The sequence below is a fragment of the Pinus tabuliformis genome, chromosome 7, assembly GCF_031772625.1.
Source record: "Pinus tabuliformis cultivar Carrire ecotype Pingquan chromosome 7, CPIR1, whole genome shotgun sequence".
NCBI lineage: Eukaryota > Viridiplantae > Streptophyta > Pinopsida > Pinales > Pinaceae > Pinus > Pinus tabuliformis.
The window spans coordinates 1,816,662,690-1,816,680,962 of NC_142293.1; the positions used below are offsets into that span (position 1 = coordinate 1,816,662,690).

General features: G+C 42.3%; 4 protein-coding genes across 4 annotated transcripts in view; all 4 read right to left on the reverse strand.

Moving 5' to 3' along the window:
* Positions 1 to 7,777, reverse strand: part of XEG113 (xyloglucanase 113) — a 283,665-nt gene extending 275,888 nt beyond the window's left edge. Inside the window, exon 1 of the mRNA XM_089460551.1 lies at positions 7,516 to 7,777. The gene's annotated coding sequence lies outside the window, so the exon portion shown is untranslated. The remainder of the gene's footprint in view (positions 1 to 7,515) is intronic.
* On the reverse strand, positions 898 to 1,458 carry LOC149255655 (uncharacterized). Its single transcript, XM_089455100.1, has one exon. The coding sequence runs from the start codon at positions 1,456 to 1,458 to the stop codon at positions 898 to 900; it is 561 nt and encodes a 186-aa protein (XP_089311226.1).
* Positions 3,696 to 4,892, reverse strand: LOC149255656 (uncharacterized). The gene has a single exon (XM_089455101.1). The coding sequence runs from the start codon at positions 4,890 to 4,892 to the stop codon at positions 3,696 to 3,698; it is 1,197 nt and encodes a 398-aa protein (XP_089311227.1).
* LOC149255657 (uncharacterized) lies at positions 5,863 to 6,441 on the reverse strand. The gene has a single exon (XM_089455102.1). The coding sequence runs from the start codon at positions 6,439 to 6,441 to the stop codon at positions 5,863 to 5,865; it is 579 nt and encodes a 192-aa protein (XP_089311228.1).
* Positions 7,778 to 18,273: the final 10,496 nt, after the last annotated feature.

Sequence of the window (18,273 nt, forward strand, 5' to 3'; positions counted from 1 at the left end):
ATAGAAGACAAAATAAAATAAAATAAAACCTAATGTTTTATTTAAAATATTGATTTTGATTTTAATGTGGAAATTTGCATTCATAAATTGTTGGATACTCTTAGCTAAATTTATTTCATGAAAAAACATGTAACAATTATTTTTTATAAAAATGATTATACTTTTTCTTTCAATGTGGTTTTTTCCATATGTTTTATAATGTGCAATTAAATATTTTAGCAAAAAAGAAAAATAAGAAAATCTAGCTGCAATCTCTCTTATGTATCATTTAAAAAAATATATGTTTTGATTAAATTTCAAATTAATATCCCAAAAATATACTCTTCGAGATGCAATCTTTGAACCTAAAATCTCAACTCATCTCAGAACTGTCGATAGACTTCCTATTAAATGTCGGCATATGTGGAATTAGTGATGTCAAGTAAATTTAATTTACCCAGTTCCCATAAATAGTATTTGAAAGAATTTGGGATGCATCTAGCCCCATAACAGTGTGAACCAAATTATATATCTATTGACAAAGCACATTAATATTTTTTTGTTGGAGGAAAGTAGTTATAGGCTGAACTTTAGCACGAAAAAAAAAGCTATATATTTATATTGTATTCATTGTTTTTGGATTGATATCAGCATACATAACTCGATTTGATAATGCCCTTACATAGACTGTTATGCGGATTTCTCCACATCTAGAGATTTGACAAAATTGTATGATAGATGTCCTGTATATATACAAAAATGTATTTGATGGAGATAGAAGCATATGATCACTAGATATATAAAACAAAATGATTTCCATGACAACAGAAAATATATATGTTCATGCCTTTGCTGTGTGTTATGCCAATGTATGACCCAGTATATAAAACATACCAGAATAATTCCATTGATAAAGGGTTATATACCGGGAAGACAAAAGTCCTGGATCTGGAAACAGTTGTTTGCCGTTTTAATCTGCATCCTCCATACGCCTTGGGGAGAAGTTAGGCCCTTTTTGGATAATGCATCAGCTTTCCTGTTATTTGTTCTGGCAATGTGTGAAATAGTATAGCTCTTCTTGTTGTTCCATAAAGCTGCAATCCTGTCTAGCCATCCAACAAGATGAATGTTTTTTATGTTGTGCTTTGACAAAACATGATCAGTTATTAACTTCGAGTCTCCATAGATATGTAACTTCGGAATGTCAAGGAAAGTATAAAAGGAAAGGAGACCCGCTAATGCCACCGCCTCAGCTCTGTTGTTGGATCCCTGTCCAGCATTCCAATGGATTTCAAAGCACTGTTCATCTGTTGTCTTGATGAAAACACCACATGCGCTCATCCCCTGTTGTGCAGCACCGTCGAAGAAAGCACATGGAGGAGCCATGGACATCAATGCCATGTGTCTTCTATCGCTCCCATGCCAGTTGTCTATTTCCATATTATTTCTCCCTTTCCTGTTCCTGATCTGTCCAGACATGTCTAGGGCGTTGTATAGAGATAGGATAGATGTAACAACAGAGGAGTTGGATTCCACTTTTGAATCGAAGAGCCTGCCATTTCTCCATTTCCATATAGTCCAAATGGTCAATAATGGAATGGGCCTCCATACTTTGTTCATGGTGCTCCATCTTTTGAAAGCTTCAGGAATAGAAGGGTAGGAGCCATGAGTGAAACCAAAGTGAGCCGCTAGATTTTCCTAGATAGGCTGCACCTGAGAGCATGTGAGAAATAGATGAATATTGTTTTCAGAGTTGTTTCTACAAAGGAGGCAGATTGCAGGCCCATGCCAGTTTCTTTTTTGTAAATTTTCCCAAGTGAGATTCCTATTGTGGAACACCAGCCATGCAAAAATTATGATCTTCGTGGGCATCCCGATTTCCAGAAAGTAGAAGGAAAAACGTCTCCAATATTACCTACCTCCGATGTTAGAAATTGCTGATATATTTGTTTTACCTCAATAGCTGAGGATCCACCCGGGCCCTTCCATATGAGAAAGTCTTTGTCGGCAAAGCAATAAATTCCATGGGCATGCAGCGAGAATAATACATCGTTCCACTGAATCTCCAAGTCATCCCGGAGCTGTAATTCATTTGTTGTTTTCCAAATGGGGATGGCTCCCTCCCATTTACTAATAGCGTTGGCCCAAAAGAAAATCCCTCTGTTGTGGAGCGATTTCAGCAAGTGAGGGGATATTTGAATTTTTCCGGCCCCTCCAGCTAGTTCATCTTGTCCGATCATGATCTTTGCTCCTGTCTGGAATTTCCAAATGAGGTTTTGCCTGAAAAATGGTTCCAATTTCCTGAAGCCTCTCCAAATAGCGGATCCAAGTGGGGTCCCAATATGATTAGCCCTGATCCAAAATGACATGTCCCTGTTGTCCATGTATTTGGCGCGTATGGCCGAGCTCCACAACGAGTCACCCATAATTGCTTTCCACATAGATTTGCATAGGAGTGCCTTCCTAAAATTTGATAAATCTAATATGCCCCATCCTCCCATATGTTTTGGCCGAGTCAGAGCAGATAGTTTTGAAAGATGGTATTTGAATTGGTCTTTTTTACATCCCCATATAAAGTTAGCAATCATCCTGTTCATGTTGTTTATAATAGCAGATGGAATATAGAACAGGTGCGCCCAATAAACCATTGTTTGAACAAGAACCGTTTGAGTCAGAATCATGCGGCCTCCTTTTGATAGACATGTATACTCCCATGCTGCAATTTTTTTATAAAAAAGATCTGCTATCCAAGACCAGTCCGCCACCCAATATCCAATAGATTTCAGATTAAATCCCAAGTATTTGAACCCATTCTGGAGAGGAATAGCTTTGATGTTGAATAACTGAGAAAGGAAAGTAATTAAATTCCCATTTATGTCTTGAACATGAAAGGATGATTTCCCTTCGTTAACATTCATACCTGTGGCGCATTGGAATCTTCCCAAGATCTTATGAAGGCAAATCCAGGTTGTTCTGCACAACATTGCAGTGATAAGAATGTCATCAACGAAAAAATTATGGGATATGAATATCCCTCTGCATAAAGGAAGGGGCCGACAGAAATTTTGTTGAATTGCCCTCTTGATGTGGAGGCTGAGAGAGTCCATTACAAGTATGAATAGCAGTGGAGACAAGGAGCATCCTTGCCTAAGCCCCCTGGCTGCTTTAAAAAAAGGCGTAGGTAATCCGTTGATCAAGACTGCATAATTTACCTCCTCCACACACGCCATGATCCACCTGGAACATCTGTTATCAAGTCCGATCCTTGCAAGGAGACATCGAATGAATCCCCAGTCCACACTGTCATACGCCTTTTTTAGATCAATTTTTAATATAGTAGCTTCCAGTTTCCTGAAATGCATAGAATGTAGGGATTCTTGAGTGAGGGCCACCGCGTCTAATATGTTCCTGTCCTTGAGAAAACCATGCTGTTCAGGAGTCAGATGCAGAGATAAAACATTCCTCATCCGTATTGCTATGATTTTGGAGATTGTCTTATACAAGACGTTGCATAAAGAAATAGGACGGTAATCTGAGAAAGATGCAGAGAGCGCCTTCTTAGGGATCAGAGCGATATAAGTGGAGGTAATTCGATGACTGATATTGCCGCTTAATCTAGATTCCTCAACCATATTTAGAATTTCATTCTTAAACAAATAAAAAAAGTGGATAAAGAAGTCAATAGACCAACCGTCCGGCCCCGGGCATTTGTCTTTCTAAAATGATTTCATCGTTGTCAATAATTCATCCTTAGTGACCTCAGAGAAAAGTGCAGCATTTTGATCTTCGTCAAACATAGTAGGGTACAACTCTATGCCCCATAGGATATCTTCTATGTCACTACCAATCTCTCTGCTGTATGCCTTTTTGAAGAAATTAACAGCTTCACGGGATATATCCTCCTGGGAGAAAGCATATTTACCAGTTTCATCCTTAATCTCCCAAATCGTGTTCACTTGCCTCCGCCTATTTGCAAATCTGTGAAAAAACTTGGTGTTTTTGTCACCTTCCCTAAGCCATATGGCCTGACTCTTGAGTCGCCATGTGGATTCTTCCTCTGCTAGAATCCTTTGCTTCATTTTTTCAAGGTCCCATATTTGTTTCCGCGTGTGTGAGGATATGGAAGCATTTTTGAAGTATGTAGATAAGCATTGCAATTTTTTATCTATGTCTTTCAGCTTTCTTCTATTCGGTGTTGTTTTCTCCCGTTGCCATGTTTTGACTTTGCTACGAAGATTAGATAAACGATTAATAAAATCATGTGTCTGATATAGAGCCTGACCTGTATGTTGCTGCCACGTTTCCTTTATATACTGGTTGAAGTGTTCATCAGAGAGCCACGTTCGGTTGAATTTAAAAGGATAACCGAGTCTGCTTCCAGATTTCTTCCATTGAATAAAAATGGGGCGATGATCAGATATATACGTAGGATATATTTTCATCATTGGGAGGCCAAATCTCTCAATCAGCTTTCCATGAAGGATGAATCTGTCTAGCCTTTTGGCCATGAAGGAGTCGTTTGACCGGCCATTGTCCCAAGTGGGCCCTCGGCAGTCTGGCTGGATGTCAATGAAATTGTATTGGATGATGGCATTTCGGATCATACGGCCAATAGGGTCCATTTTCCTGCCATTGCCCCAGATCTCATTGTTAGATAGAGTGCTATTGAAATCTCCCCCAATCATTAAGGAATCAATGTCAAGAAATTCAGATGACAGAATTTTTTCCCAAAATGGATAACGATTCCTATATGGGGCATATAGATTTAAAATGTGAACGGGCTCGGGACAGTCTCGGAAGTAGGCCAGAATGAGAATGCCAGCAAAACATTGAAAGGCAACCGCTTTAATCCAATTTGGGTCCCATAACACAGCTAAACCTCCAGACAAACCAACAGCATTAGTAGCCACCATATGCCAGGATGGGAACATTCTTCTGAAATATGAAATGGTATGTGAGCAGTCATGCATCGTTTCCTGGATCAAAAGCAATCTGGACTTTGTGGACCGAAATAGGTCCTTAAGGGCCATAAATTTTGGGTTAGCACCCAGGCCCCGGATGTTCATAGACAGGATATTATTCATTTCGGACCTCAGGAGGCCGGCTTGCTCTAAGAGGCCCTGGTGCAGTAAGATCATCCGAAGCAATTTCTAATATAGGAACATCAATTAGATTTAGATTCCTGGAAGCCGATTCCTTTCTACCCTGTCTTCCATGGAAGTGTCTACTTCCCCTCTTCTCTCTGCGACGGACTGTTATATTTCCGGCCGAAATTGGGCTTATTACAGGGGAAGGGGAGCGGTCAGGTTTATGAATAGTAAGAGGTTTCAGATTTAACGATGCCCGTTTGAGCAGCAGGTCTATATCATAGTCAAAAGAATTTTTATCAGAGGACCCCGGGGAGTTGAAAGGGGTGAAGGACTCACATACTACTTTTCCTTTGTAGTCGGCTTTCTGGACAGTAGAAGATGGAATCTCATTGGAAGGGGAGGGATTGACGGCAGGGGACAGAGGAGATGAAGATATATAATGAACGGGAGGGGAAGGACCAGCCGTGGATGGTTTTTCAACCGGCTGGGGAAGGGAAATGGTTGCATCGGGGATTGGTTCCGGAGGAGGGGGAGATAAAGGGTAACCCATCAGAGGAGAATGCAGTTCAATGAAAGACAAATTATGATGCTTGGGCGTAAATGCTAATCGGGGCCGACATACGGCATGACCATTTTCCCGCCCAGTTGGACCCACAGATAGCGATCGGGCATGCATGTGACGAGAAGGTCTTTCCATGGACAGACCTTTGTGCGGGGAGAGCTGTGAGATTGATATAGTAGAAAACCGAAAAGGGTCATCATAGAGACACTGTTCCTTTATTTCACATGTATTTCAAAGTCCGACTTTATTCTCTGTAATGTTCTTTTTATGATGTCTAACAGCATGTCGCCGAGGACATTGAGGGAGGAGATGGCATGTTCTGTGACACGCCGAGCACCTAAATGGAACTCCCCAGTAATCTAAACGTTGGTGGACGTTTGACATGTTCCAGTTTAAGTCTATAGACTCCGGGAATCCTCCCCTAAATGCTTTCTCTATTAGGATCCAAGCTACGCGCTTGTCCTTAGCACCAATGCATCTAGGATCAACGTAAATGAATCTTCCAACAGCATTGTCGATTTTCTCCATAGATTCTTTGGTCCACAGCTCGATGGGCAATCCTGGCAACTTTAACCAAATATAATTGTTTTGTGGAGTACACCTGAGAGGATTAAAACCAATATACCACCTGTGTAAGGCCAAAAAACTTCGTTCTCGGACCCAGGGCTTTGAAAAAATGATTTCTAAGTCACGATCCCGGAGGAAATGGAAACTATACCAATTGTTCATAAGCCTAACAATGGTAGGGGAGTAGCCAATCAGAGGAGCCCATTTGGCAGCAATCCAGGTTCTAATTTGTGCATCCTCCATAGCCGGAAAGAACCAGCGACCCACTAAAGCTCTCTTTTGCAGGCTCGATATTCTATCAAATAAAAGAGGGCCATCCAAGTTAATGGCGTTAGGTGGGGGGAAGTTTTAACCGGCCGGTTATGTTTGTGTTTGGGACGTGAATCAGAACTGCCACCCCTGGAGGACTGTTCCTTCTGAGAAGAGGGAATGATATCAGCATACAGCTTGGCCGCCCATTCAGATTTTGCAGTCTGGCTGACGTGTACATTTTCCGCGTCAATGGTTGCCCGGACCAATGCCGATGCCGCGGAGTGGTCTGATGGGAAATCCATACAGAAGGACAGATACTAAATATCGAAGACCGAAAATAGATCCCCAGAGATATACTGGCAAACCAAGTACCTCCAGGTTTATTTATAAAAGGGAAATAGGACCAAAAAAAGTCAAAGAAAGCAGTACAATATTGTCCGATAAAGGATGGGCTCAAAAGGAGAAATAGGGGGATGTCGGCCAGTGACGTAATTCACATGACACCAGAAACTTCCCTACTGGCAGATGGATAAGAGCGAACCTTCAATCATCTATAAAAAAATAGGGAAAATGGCTGCGAGCATTAATTCAAAGAAGAGGGAGAGAAGATGTCCCAGCATTATGACAGCCATCTGTACATCAGCAAACTGAAAATTCAAATTTTCCGGCACCAGAAAAGATGAAACTAGCAAATGACCCCTGTGGTGAATCTACCTCATGACCCGTGTGGTGAATCTACCTCGGGAAGACACTTCCGAATAGACAATATAGCAACAAAATATCTCATACACACACCACCATGAGCCTATCCTAAATCGAAAATCAGAGCATGGTTTGGAAATGATAATAACTTTCTTGAGGAATTTTATGGTTGTCCCCCACCAGCCTAAATGTTCAGACCCAGACATATACATGTAAACTAGTGTTGAACATAATATAGATAGAGCAAAATTTTATGAAATGCAGCAGATGAGCTAATAAACAGTATCCTAATTCTTATACCATTTTTGTAAGCTAATATTTCGATTTAATTACAGAAAAACAACATAAACAAAAACGTCTGACCTGAACCACGAGCGTTACCGGGTGGAGAGCACCTTGGGCCAGTCTGTTAGATGCGCCATATGTAGGTTGAACCGGAGTTATCAGGAAAATATGCGACTATCATATTAAAGAGCGGTCGCTCGAAGGGTTGTAATCAGAGCCGAACAGATTTTAAAGGGAGAGGAGTCGCGAATAACCGGTATGCATGTCTCGCTCATCAGTCCAGGAGGTGGCCAGATGGAGAGCCAAAACCTCCGACAGCAGCCGGGAAACGGATAAATAGAGAGATATTGAGTCTGGAGAGGGATAAATGTGGGTAAGGAAATAGCTGTGGGTAAGGAAATAGCCAAGCGTCAGTTCTGTAGATGGAAGTGAAAGGTCATGCCACGTTCAAGAACGCATGCAGAAACCCGTCAATAGGCATGACACATTCGCCGGGAGGATGGCGAAACCGGTGAGACACTTTTCAGAGGGGAGAAACACCCATCATCCAATGATGGCTCAGAAAAAGCCACTATCCTCCATCAGCCGTAGTGAGTATAGATTTTTGGCCAAAAGACACAGGAAAAACGATGGATGGCATGAAAGTTACCTATTCGATGCAGACTGGTGCTCTCCAGCTCGGCAGCTCCCTGGCGAATTCATCAGTTATAGGCTGAACTCTATGACTTCATTCATAATGGTTTGTATAAAACATGTATTTATTAAGATACAGTCAGTGATGACTCATGAATATAAATTTAAATCACCAAGCAACCACCATTAGATTTGATTTAACTCTCGCTAAGTTCGGGAATTTGGAGGTCATTTTAAAGTTTCAACGTGGATTTCAAGTTTTCACCATAAACTTGAGGGAATGCCATGATTTGACCTGTTTTCTAGACTAAGAGTTAATTATTTTGGCGTGGATGTTAAACAAATGACCAACGAAAGATGACGTGTTCTCAATGGCACAAATGGCGTGTTCTCAATGACTATTAACAAACGACAAAACTTTGTAGAAGATCTCTCCCTAAAAAAACGCCTTCTGCGAAATTATGAGGATTTTATATATTGAAAGATAATCGTGGATGACAATTATTTGAATGATATTTTAGTCATATTAAGATTAAATACCATAAACATTTTATTTGAATGATAGAATTGGAAATTTGACATTTTAGTCATATTAAGATTAAATACCATAAAAAATTTTTTTTGGGTTCTTATTTTCATGGTGAGTATCCAAGTGTGGGATTTGTGCCCCTAATTTAATGATATATGCCAAATCTTAGAGTTGGTTGTTGTATAATTCCAGCGTGCAACTCGCATGTAATATTGAATGAAAACATAGGTGAAGGTATGGGAGTTATAGTTCATTATGGATTTTAGTGTGCAAGAGTCATTGGAAGGACAACCTAATCTGTTAATGACTTGCAATTTAATTACCAATTTAACTATGGATGGTTTGATGGAGAGACTCATGAATCATTCCCTGAAATGGAAGGGAAATTCAAGTTCATGGGTTGTATGTTTAAATTGGTTAGCCATCTCGTTGGAGCAGTGACATGGTAGTTTAACAATGAGTTCATTCATCTATTGTTGCCTCCTTAAGGCATATTATTGCTTAGTTTTAGGGATTTTTTCTTGAGGCTCCCTTCCTATTAAGCTTGGGAGGCTCTTGGATTCTATGTGGCCAACTCAATGCATGCCTATAGAAAGACATGTCCTTGATCTTAGGATGCATTTTTCCTTTCAATCTAAAGGTGAAAATTTGTGGATGTGAACTCATTAGCTTCAAGCTTGGGCTTCACGCAGATTTGTGTTTTGCCCTAACGGTAATCTCTGTATCTTCTAGTTCATTATTCACTAGTTTTTCTATTTTACATTCTCAATTTAGGATTTTCGTCATTCATTGTTGGTTTGATTGTCAGTTCTTTGGTCTTTTTCTAATATTGGTGATTGTTTTCATATAACACTCCTACTCCTCCCTCTATTGTTGTTTTTCTTTGTCACTCCCTTTCCTTCATGGTCTTTAGATGAAAGTATCTCTTAAGGTTTGTCAACTCTTGGAAGTTGGTATCTCTCCTTTTTATTTCCCACATCTTTCTCTTCCATGTGATAAATCATTCTCTAGAATTCCTTTATGTTTACACTTTCCTTGAATTTGACCTCGCCCACCCAGATTTTGGAACTTCTATTTTTCATTCTCCCCTTCTTGTGGCTTGAAGAAGAGTCTCCTCGAGAGGTAGAAGAGGGAGAGGGGGTAGAGCTACTCCCTTTGCAAGTATATATGTTCAACGTTTGTCTTCCTCTCATCCTCACATCTAGACTACAACTCATCGCTTAAGGGGTTGTTATATTGATGTGATTCTGAGATGGTTCAACAAACCATCTTAAAGGTGAAGAGGGAGTTCGATATGAACACAGATTCATTCTTGATTAATAGTTTGTCAAGGAAACTATGAGTTGGATACCTGATATTGGCACTTTGTTGACGGTGCTAGACCCGCCAACATGTCAAGGGGATCTCCCTGGTAAGAAGTCCTAATTAGACCTCAGACCGTTTGATGTAGGAGTCCCAGCAGTGGGCCGTAAGGTAATGCCTTGACCGCGATGTCGCATAGAGGCAAGTAAGATAACTCTGTCAGTAGCAAGGGTGTGACTACTACAGTGAGTCAACGAAGATGTATGAGAGGTTCTAACACAAAAGGGGGAGAAAAGGGTGAAGGTGAGTTCCAGGTTGAAAGGGATCAGTCCCAACTCGGCTAGGGACACACAACACAAAAGGACATACATAGCTTTCGGCGAAGCAGTCCACTCGGATGCGGTAGTCACAACATACAAGGTAAGATAACACATACAACACTCACGGATCAGTCCAAACGAGTGCAATGATTGTTACAGCAAGGTTCATGTGAAAGGTCTATTTGGTGTCCGATAGAGCAGTTGACACGGACGGTGACAACATTAACAACATTTACAACACATTTGCAACAAGATTCATATAATTGCATGTGAATCAGTTCATACACAAATACGTAAGTTAAACAACATATATCATTAAAACAACTGGAGTAGTCCAACTACAATAACAACGTATGCATGAAAATGTGTTGGCTCTTATTATATAAAAGTGTAAGTTCCAATCATACAATACATCCATGTAAACCTGCTAGCCCCATCAGTGAAATGTTACAGCCATGTCCGCCTACTCCTCCAAAGAGATGTACTAGCTCCGTGCAATGGAAAAGCCAAGGCACGTTACAATAATGTCCAAGACTTCTTCAAGATAGTCTTAGTAGAAGCTTGGCTGACCAAAAGCCCATACAATGAGTTATGAGGGACTATTTATAGTGAAGGGTGGGGTGACCCTTGACATTCCCCTTTGTGACCATTCAACTACCCTCATGACTTTTCACCTACTCTATGATTGTTACATCCACTATTGAGAGTTGACTTACACTTGACATGACTCAACATTACAATGCACATGTACCCATGTGAACACTGGCTTGAACAAGCCAAACTAGACACCATTCTAACTTATACAACCATAGAAGTCCAACTGCTCGACATCCTCATGCTGATCAACATTAACATATTGATGCCAAGATTGGTAATCCTTGATGGTTTCCATGTGTTCCGCCGTGACATCTATCTAAAACCTGAACCTTGCCTCCATATCATCTGGGTACACTGCTCGGGCTCCTTTGTCCAACTCGTCTGAGAGCATGTGCATCATTGTCTTCAATGTGGCCAGACCAGCAACGTACTTACGCATGATGTCTACACTGATAGGCAAGTATGGGCTAGTGGCGGTGCACATCAACTCATCGAAGTACGATTCAAGCTCCTGTCAGACCTGCTTCTTCGTCTTCGCCTGGGTGAGAGTCCCAGGTGAATGGATCGCATGAGTGTGCACTATAACATCCATGCTCTTGAATACTCATGCATGGGAAGCCTGTATGCTAGTGATGAGTTGTGGTAGGTCTTCATAGTTCCGGATCTGACTCCGGATACGTGCTTGCAACTCGACCGCATTGGCCCTCATCATCTTTGGCAAGTGAAGCGGGGCTCCCTTGTACTTCATTGTCCATGCTTGCATGTTATCAATGACAACATGTATGTTCTTCAAGATGTGTGCTCTTCTCGCACATCGTTGCTACCATTCGTGAAGATGGACGACATCTTTGTGCACGGTACCAAACTTGGAATACAATGCTCACATAATTGTATCAAGGGACAATACTTCATCTAGTATTTCCTTCTTCAGTTCAGCTCGGGCGGACATTGTCACCAAGTCTCCTCCTTGCTTGGCCACCTGTAGTTCCTTCGCCATTCACTCATTCTCAGCTATGAGGAAATGAACACTTGAGCTAGTGGCTTTGGCATACACTCTAGTTGCATCAACCAAAGCAGCTGGATGCTTGTGCACATCAGTCATGATCACTTGTTCTTCAACTTGCGTAGGGGATGTTTGGTCCTCCGGAGTCGGTATTCTCTAAGACTGCACAACTCTGTGATGAGATTCATCAAAGGAGATGTTGTGCATCTCTACTGTCGGCTAACCACCAAGGATCTCAATGCCTCCTTGGTCATTTGAGACTTGCTCATCATCAAGATGCACACATGGAGGAACAGGAGTTGGAATAGGACACCGACCTCATGCCTCACCACAAAGAGGTCGACTCACCCTGTTTGCCCGATGCAAGTTGTTCAAAAGAATCAACTACTTGTACAAGCGCTACTTCATCTGTCTGCACATGATGCGCCCCCTGCTGTATCTATTGCTGTTGTGCTTCCTTCTCCTGTTGGCGCATCTCTTTTTCTTTCCGGAGTTGCTCCCTTAGCTCATGCAACTCCTTCTCTGCTTCTTCCATTCTCTTCTTATCCCTCTGCCTTCATGCGATTCGCTTGTCACGTTGCTGCCTCTTTCTCTGAATAGCCATAACTGCTTGTTCTACAAGTGGATCTGCTCGAAACTTGCAGCTTTGCTCCTCCATACGGTTGACAATATTCCTCTTCCCTTTGTCAGGCACAGGTATGCTTGGATCTGCTGCCTCTGTTGCTGTTGCTACTGCTGGTGCTCTCCGTGATGCTGCTTCATGCTGCTTTGCTAACCACTCAACGACGAAGCCGACCTGTTCATTGGGTCCAGAGGAATTGTAGCAATACCTCCATGAGTCTTCCTCAGCCCAATGAAATGCCCCATGGATCTAGTTGAATTGAAATCTCATGCAATGATCCTTCATAATACAATGTGGGTCATATGGGTTGAAGCTTTGGAGGTCAAACAGGTACTTCTTCATTTGTTCTGCTTCGACATCCGCTTGCTTGATACTCCGGATCTCATATAACCCAATCCACAATAGAAGAGTGGGCCAAGGTGCCTTCTTCTTCCACTGCAGTCTAGCTGTCAATCCTGCTAAGATATGGTACGCTACTTCCTGCATGACAAGTACGTCCAAGGCAAACTTTGGTAGAACATGCGGAGGCTTCTCTGCACTGAACATTCGGATGAAAGTGTCAGACGGTGAGGCATACCAATCTATAATGCCTAACAATGCCTCCATTGCTTCCTTTGACATGCAGGGTGGATCCTGTTCGAATATCAACCTGTACACTGGGGTGACAAAATGGTCAGATAGTCGTATGATTACTCCCCTGAAGCTGCATTTGGACAACAACTTGAAATATGTATTCACAACAGTCTTCGCCGGTGACCATGCCCACTCCAAGCCCGAGAACTCATGTCGGGCACAGAATACATCTAGGATGTAAGTGGACATATAAATCTCTGCATGCATACCCTCGGGTGACTGTCGAGCCTTCGTGACTTGTTCCTTCAGCTGGTGAGCCAGTATGCCGGACTAGTTGCATGGTCTTCCTTCTCTAGCCAGTTGGTCCAATATGATCACCCAACTCTGAGGAAAGGTTTTAGTGCTTGCTTCGCCACTCGGCGGACATGCGAATATGACCAAGTATTGGTACACCTTCCTCAATATCTTTGTCTTGTAGATTTGGTTGGGTGTCATCCTAAAACGAGTTGGCTCCTTTACCCAATCCTTCAGAATGTCTTTGGAGTTATCTTTGTTGTTGGGTACGCTGAATGGAGGACTCATGAAAGTCATGGGCTCTGACATCTAATACATCTCATCATAATCTCGTGCCCAAAAGGTTGCAAGCTTCGTCCCATTGACACTCCTCAAGGTCATTGTCTCAGGGTTAGTGTGAGAGATGTTCCAGTGAATCATGTTCGTGCATGAGAACGCGGGGTATCTGCATGCAATCCAGTACAAGACGGACTTGTGAATGTTCACGTACACTTGAAATTCTTCGAGGTATTCCCCAAAAGTGCCTGCAAATGTTTCATTAACCTCTAGCCACTTTAGTTTGATGTCCTTGTCTAGATACAACTTTGTATCTTCATAGATCAACAGACTAGAGGACACCTACTCAACTGCTACTCTAGCTGCAACTCCATCAGTGTCCTATGATCCTGTTCTCTTGGAAGCCATTGAGACATATGAACACCTGAAAGATCTGGAAACAAGCAGCATGCATGGCAAGAAATATGTCAGTGGAAACAAAGCAAATCCAAGGAAGGACACAACACATACCTGGGAAACTAATGAGCAAGATTGCACAAATTTTATTGGGAGGCTAGGTGATTGGCAGCCAGAACTATGCAAAAGGTAGTTTGGGTTGTCTGGGAGGTAGGACTGGCTGCTGGATCTGCGAAATGCATAATCCAGTCAGGCAGCTGGCTGCTGGGATTGCGCAATGCGCAATTCCAGTTGGGAAGGATTGTTGGCCCAGGGACATATTTGCACAATTTCTTGGGCCAAGTAGCCACTGTCCTCCAGAAATGCACAAAACAGTCCTGGAGGCTAGTTCTGGGCAAGAATGTGAATTTCTGGAGAGGAAGGTGAGCCTTCCTTCCCCAGATTGCGCAATGCAGCCTTGGTGAAGGCAGAGCCTGGGCCAAGGTTGGACCGACTTGCCGACGGGCAACTGAAAGCAACTAAGACAGTAAAATGCATGGCGACACTAAGTGATAGCAGAAGTGATTGACAATGCATACAAAACATGAATGAAAGATTCAACAAACAGATTATCATGCATGTGGGTGAGGTAGTTTGCCGATTGGGAGAACGTCCGTGCAAAACAGTTTCATGCATGCGATAACAATGAAAACTGAAACAAAGCTTGGACAAGCTATAATACATGTAAACAATAACAGGCATTCAAATAAATCAAGCAAACATCATACACACAAATGAATACACAAAAAGCGACAAAAATGCTGAAAAAGACAAGTTGAGGCTACTTACCATGAATAGCTGAGCCAAATGTGTCGAAGAGTCCTGGATGTGTTGTGGGATGTCAGAGCTCCAAGATCAATGTGAATGAATGAGCTCTGATGCGTCAAATAAATAAGTTTGGTCTCATGACACGCATGCCACAAATCTAGGAAAAAGCAACACTTGGAGGGAAACTTCTAAAACAACTTTGCATGTAACCCCCGACTGCTAAAAATAGCTCCCTAAATCATGGGATGCCTTTTGCATGTTGTCTCTTGCTATTCCGAGAAGAGCAAGTCATGCATGCATGCAAGTCAAGTTTCCTTGGTCCCGGGTGGAACTGGTCAACCAGACTGCTCATGCATGCAGTTGCTCAACTGCTTGGGAAAAATGTGCATTCCTGGCTAGGAGTTGGGCTGACTGCCCAAGAGGATTACACAATTTCTGGGTAGAGCAGCTGACTGCTACCTAGATTTGTGCAAATCCTGGGTTAAGAAGGCCTGCTAGGGAAATTTGCGCAAACCCTGCTGGGAGTGTGGGCTGGTAGGATTGCGCAATCCTAGAGCCCAGTAGGCTGCCAAAGAAGATTCCGCAATTTTTGGAGGGAAGGCTGACTGCCCTCTAGAAATGCACAATTTTCAAGGGGAAGCTGCTCAGCCTGCAGCTGGACCAAGTCCGGGTGAACAACCCATGAAGGGAATGGATCGACTGTGATTGGCAGGCTACCTTTGTGCGAGGAAAACATTGAAGCTTGAGTACTTGACAAAGTAAGACAAAGTGCTGTGAAAGGTTGGTAGGGAGGCTCTAAAACAGGCTAAGGAAAAATTTTGGAGGGTGGTTGTAGCCACTACAACACTTGGCGACACACTGGTAGAACTCCAACTCTCTGAATGGACCTTGTTTGTGAAAAGCAAGTCTAAAACCTCCGGAAGTATTGTTGAGTTCTCAGCTCATCTTGGTTTCACACTAACTTAATTGTAAGATGTAGCATCTTCCAAGGCCTTGGTCGATTGACACACATTCCAAGCCAAGGCAACACAGTTGTTTCGATTGGGGTTGAGGGGTATATAGATGCACAAGCAGTATAATCGTCAGAGTCTTAGTTTCATCTTTGGTGTTGCTCCACTGCCAGTAGGCCTGGACAGTACCCCGGTGGAGTCACATAGGAACACAAGCATGGCTTCGCTGCCAGTGAGCCTGGTCAGTACCTCGACGGAGTTACTTGCATCACCTCCCTGCGCAGGAAGCCTTTCTCTTCTTTCGCCTTATTCATTTTTCATTTTGAATTTTTTGACTTTTCATTTTTTTCATTTTCATTTTCACTGTGCATAGCACTTATTCATTTTAGAGGTGGAAGAGGGATCCCAACTTATTGAGAGCAGAGGAGGTTGTTCCAGCAGAGAAGTAGTTTATTGTATCTCTGACGTGCCTGTTAAGGTTTTCCCCCTCACCTTACTCTACTTGACTAAGCTGACAAGTGTTAACCCAAAAACAACCGACTAGAGAAGGTGACCCTAGTTAGCGCACAAGCATTGTGTTATCACCAAGGTTCACTTCGAACAATACATATTTTCCTTCGACGTATCATGGACTAAGAGTAACAAGCTCATCATATAGAGGCAAGATGACAAATAACCAAGTAGTGATAGTTGTACAAGCTCTCTTGTACTTTACCCAGCTCATTTTGAGAGTCATACATGGTTTCATGCAAGACTAACCTACGAATGAAACAAACGAACTAACAAAGATCAAAGAAAAGCAAAAGCAGAAGCGAAAGTGAAAGCGAAGCAAGTAAACAAACAAGGAAATGAAGCATGTAAGCAAACAAGCATGAAAGTAAACAACTGAAAGCAAACACTACTCCTACTCCTACACTAACGTTGCATGGGCTTGATCACATGAAGTGATACTTCCAATGCAACCACCGGTGCATTGGTAGACCCATGTTGGTGAAGGCTTGGTCCGTGAGCAACCCAGTTGTGCGAACCAACAAACAAGAAAGATATAAAAATGAAGACAACCACACTTCATGTTTCAAAGTGCCCACGGGACATAAGTGAGTGCAAGTGCATGATGGACAGTCCGTAGACTTATCATGGTGTTGTGTGAAACTACATGAAACTTTGAAGCATAAGCACACTCTTAACTGTGACATGCAAGAAAACGAAAGAAACAAAGATAACTTGCGTCGCGCACAAATTCTTGCAATGTAAGACTCCTCCAATGCAAGAGCAATGGGATCGTGCAGTTCGAGAAGAGGAAGCGTGATCTGTGTGTGAGATGGATCTTCAATGCATACAAATGAGTGATGAGTAGCCTTGGGTGATTCAAAAATTTCATGATTGGAAGTGAGACTAACCCCAAGAGAGCAAGGGCCTGACATAACCATTAGCTTGGGCTGAAGTGCTTCGATAGTCTTGGGTGTCTCAACTTCATCATCAGATAGATCATCATAAACCGGTGGCTTCGAAAGATCAACTGCGATAGATTCATGATCATGATAAAAAATGGAAGAAAATGGATCACGACCACCATGATAAAAAAAATCAATGAATTCTTCGGCATCCTCATGATCAGATGAATCAAACAGAGGGGTAGATGAAAAGCGAACAAACTCATCCTCTGTGTCTCCGGAAAAGACAGATGAAGGATTAAGTGGATCTTCAATGAGTAACGTATCCTCTCTATTGTTGAATGACAGACTAACATCCGATGAGTCCTGCGAGTTCAACAATGGGTACATCTGTGGATGAAGACACACATGCATAATCATGGATGGAAGGTTCACCAAAGAGGTTAGGAAAGAACGGAGGGGGCTCAGACAGAAGGGAGTCATCCTTCGCCAATTATTGATGCTCAATCTCCCACTGATACTCTTCATGAATGACAGTGCATGTTGGTTGTGCAACACCAACTCTGTCAATGGGTTGTTCCTCGTTCACAACAAGTGAAGAGTCTGAAATGGATGAACAAAAGACAACATCATTCAAAGGAACACCCATGTGTGAAGACGGAGGTCGTAGACAAGCATGCATATGAGAACTTGAAGGACTCACAACTAAATCTGCGCGAAATTGAGTGAAGTGATGTTGGGAGAGTGTGAAGGATGAATATGGGTGTGAGTATGCTCTTTAGCATCACTTGGAAATGGTGGAGCTATTGAATAAGAGGAAGGTGGACAGTCAGTTGAGACAGTGTCTGCATCCACATGAGATTACGCAGTTCCATCAATGAATAATGTTGAGAGAGGCTTGATTTTCTCTTGGGACGAGCAGATTTCTTAAGGCAATACTTGAATCAGTCCCAAAGATAAGAAAATTTCATCTGGCTCCTTGGAGCTTTAAATTGCAAGTCACGGAAGTGCTGCCAAAAATCCATAACTGATTCATGCAGATCCCTCCATTTTTGTAACAGTTTCCAGTCAAGATGGTCTGGATCAAAATGATAGAACGTGTCTTCAATGAGATCACAGAAGTGCTCAAATGAGTGCATG

Bases quoted from the DNA above. Each gene is read 5' to 3' on its own strand.
- LOC149255655 (XM_089455100.1), bottom strand. From the start codon at position 1,458: ATGTCTGGACAGATCAGGAACAGGAAAGGGAGAAATAATATGGAAATA.
- LOC149255656 (XM_089455101.1), bottom strand. From the start codon at position 4,892: ATGGTGGCTACTAATGCTGTTGGTTTGTCTGGAGGTTTAGCTGTGTTA.
- LOC149255657 (XM_089455102.1), bottom strand. From the start codon at position 6,441: ATGGAGGATGCACAAATTAGAACCTGGATTGCTGCCAAATGGGCTCCT.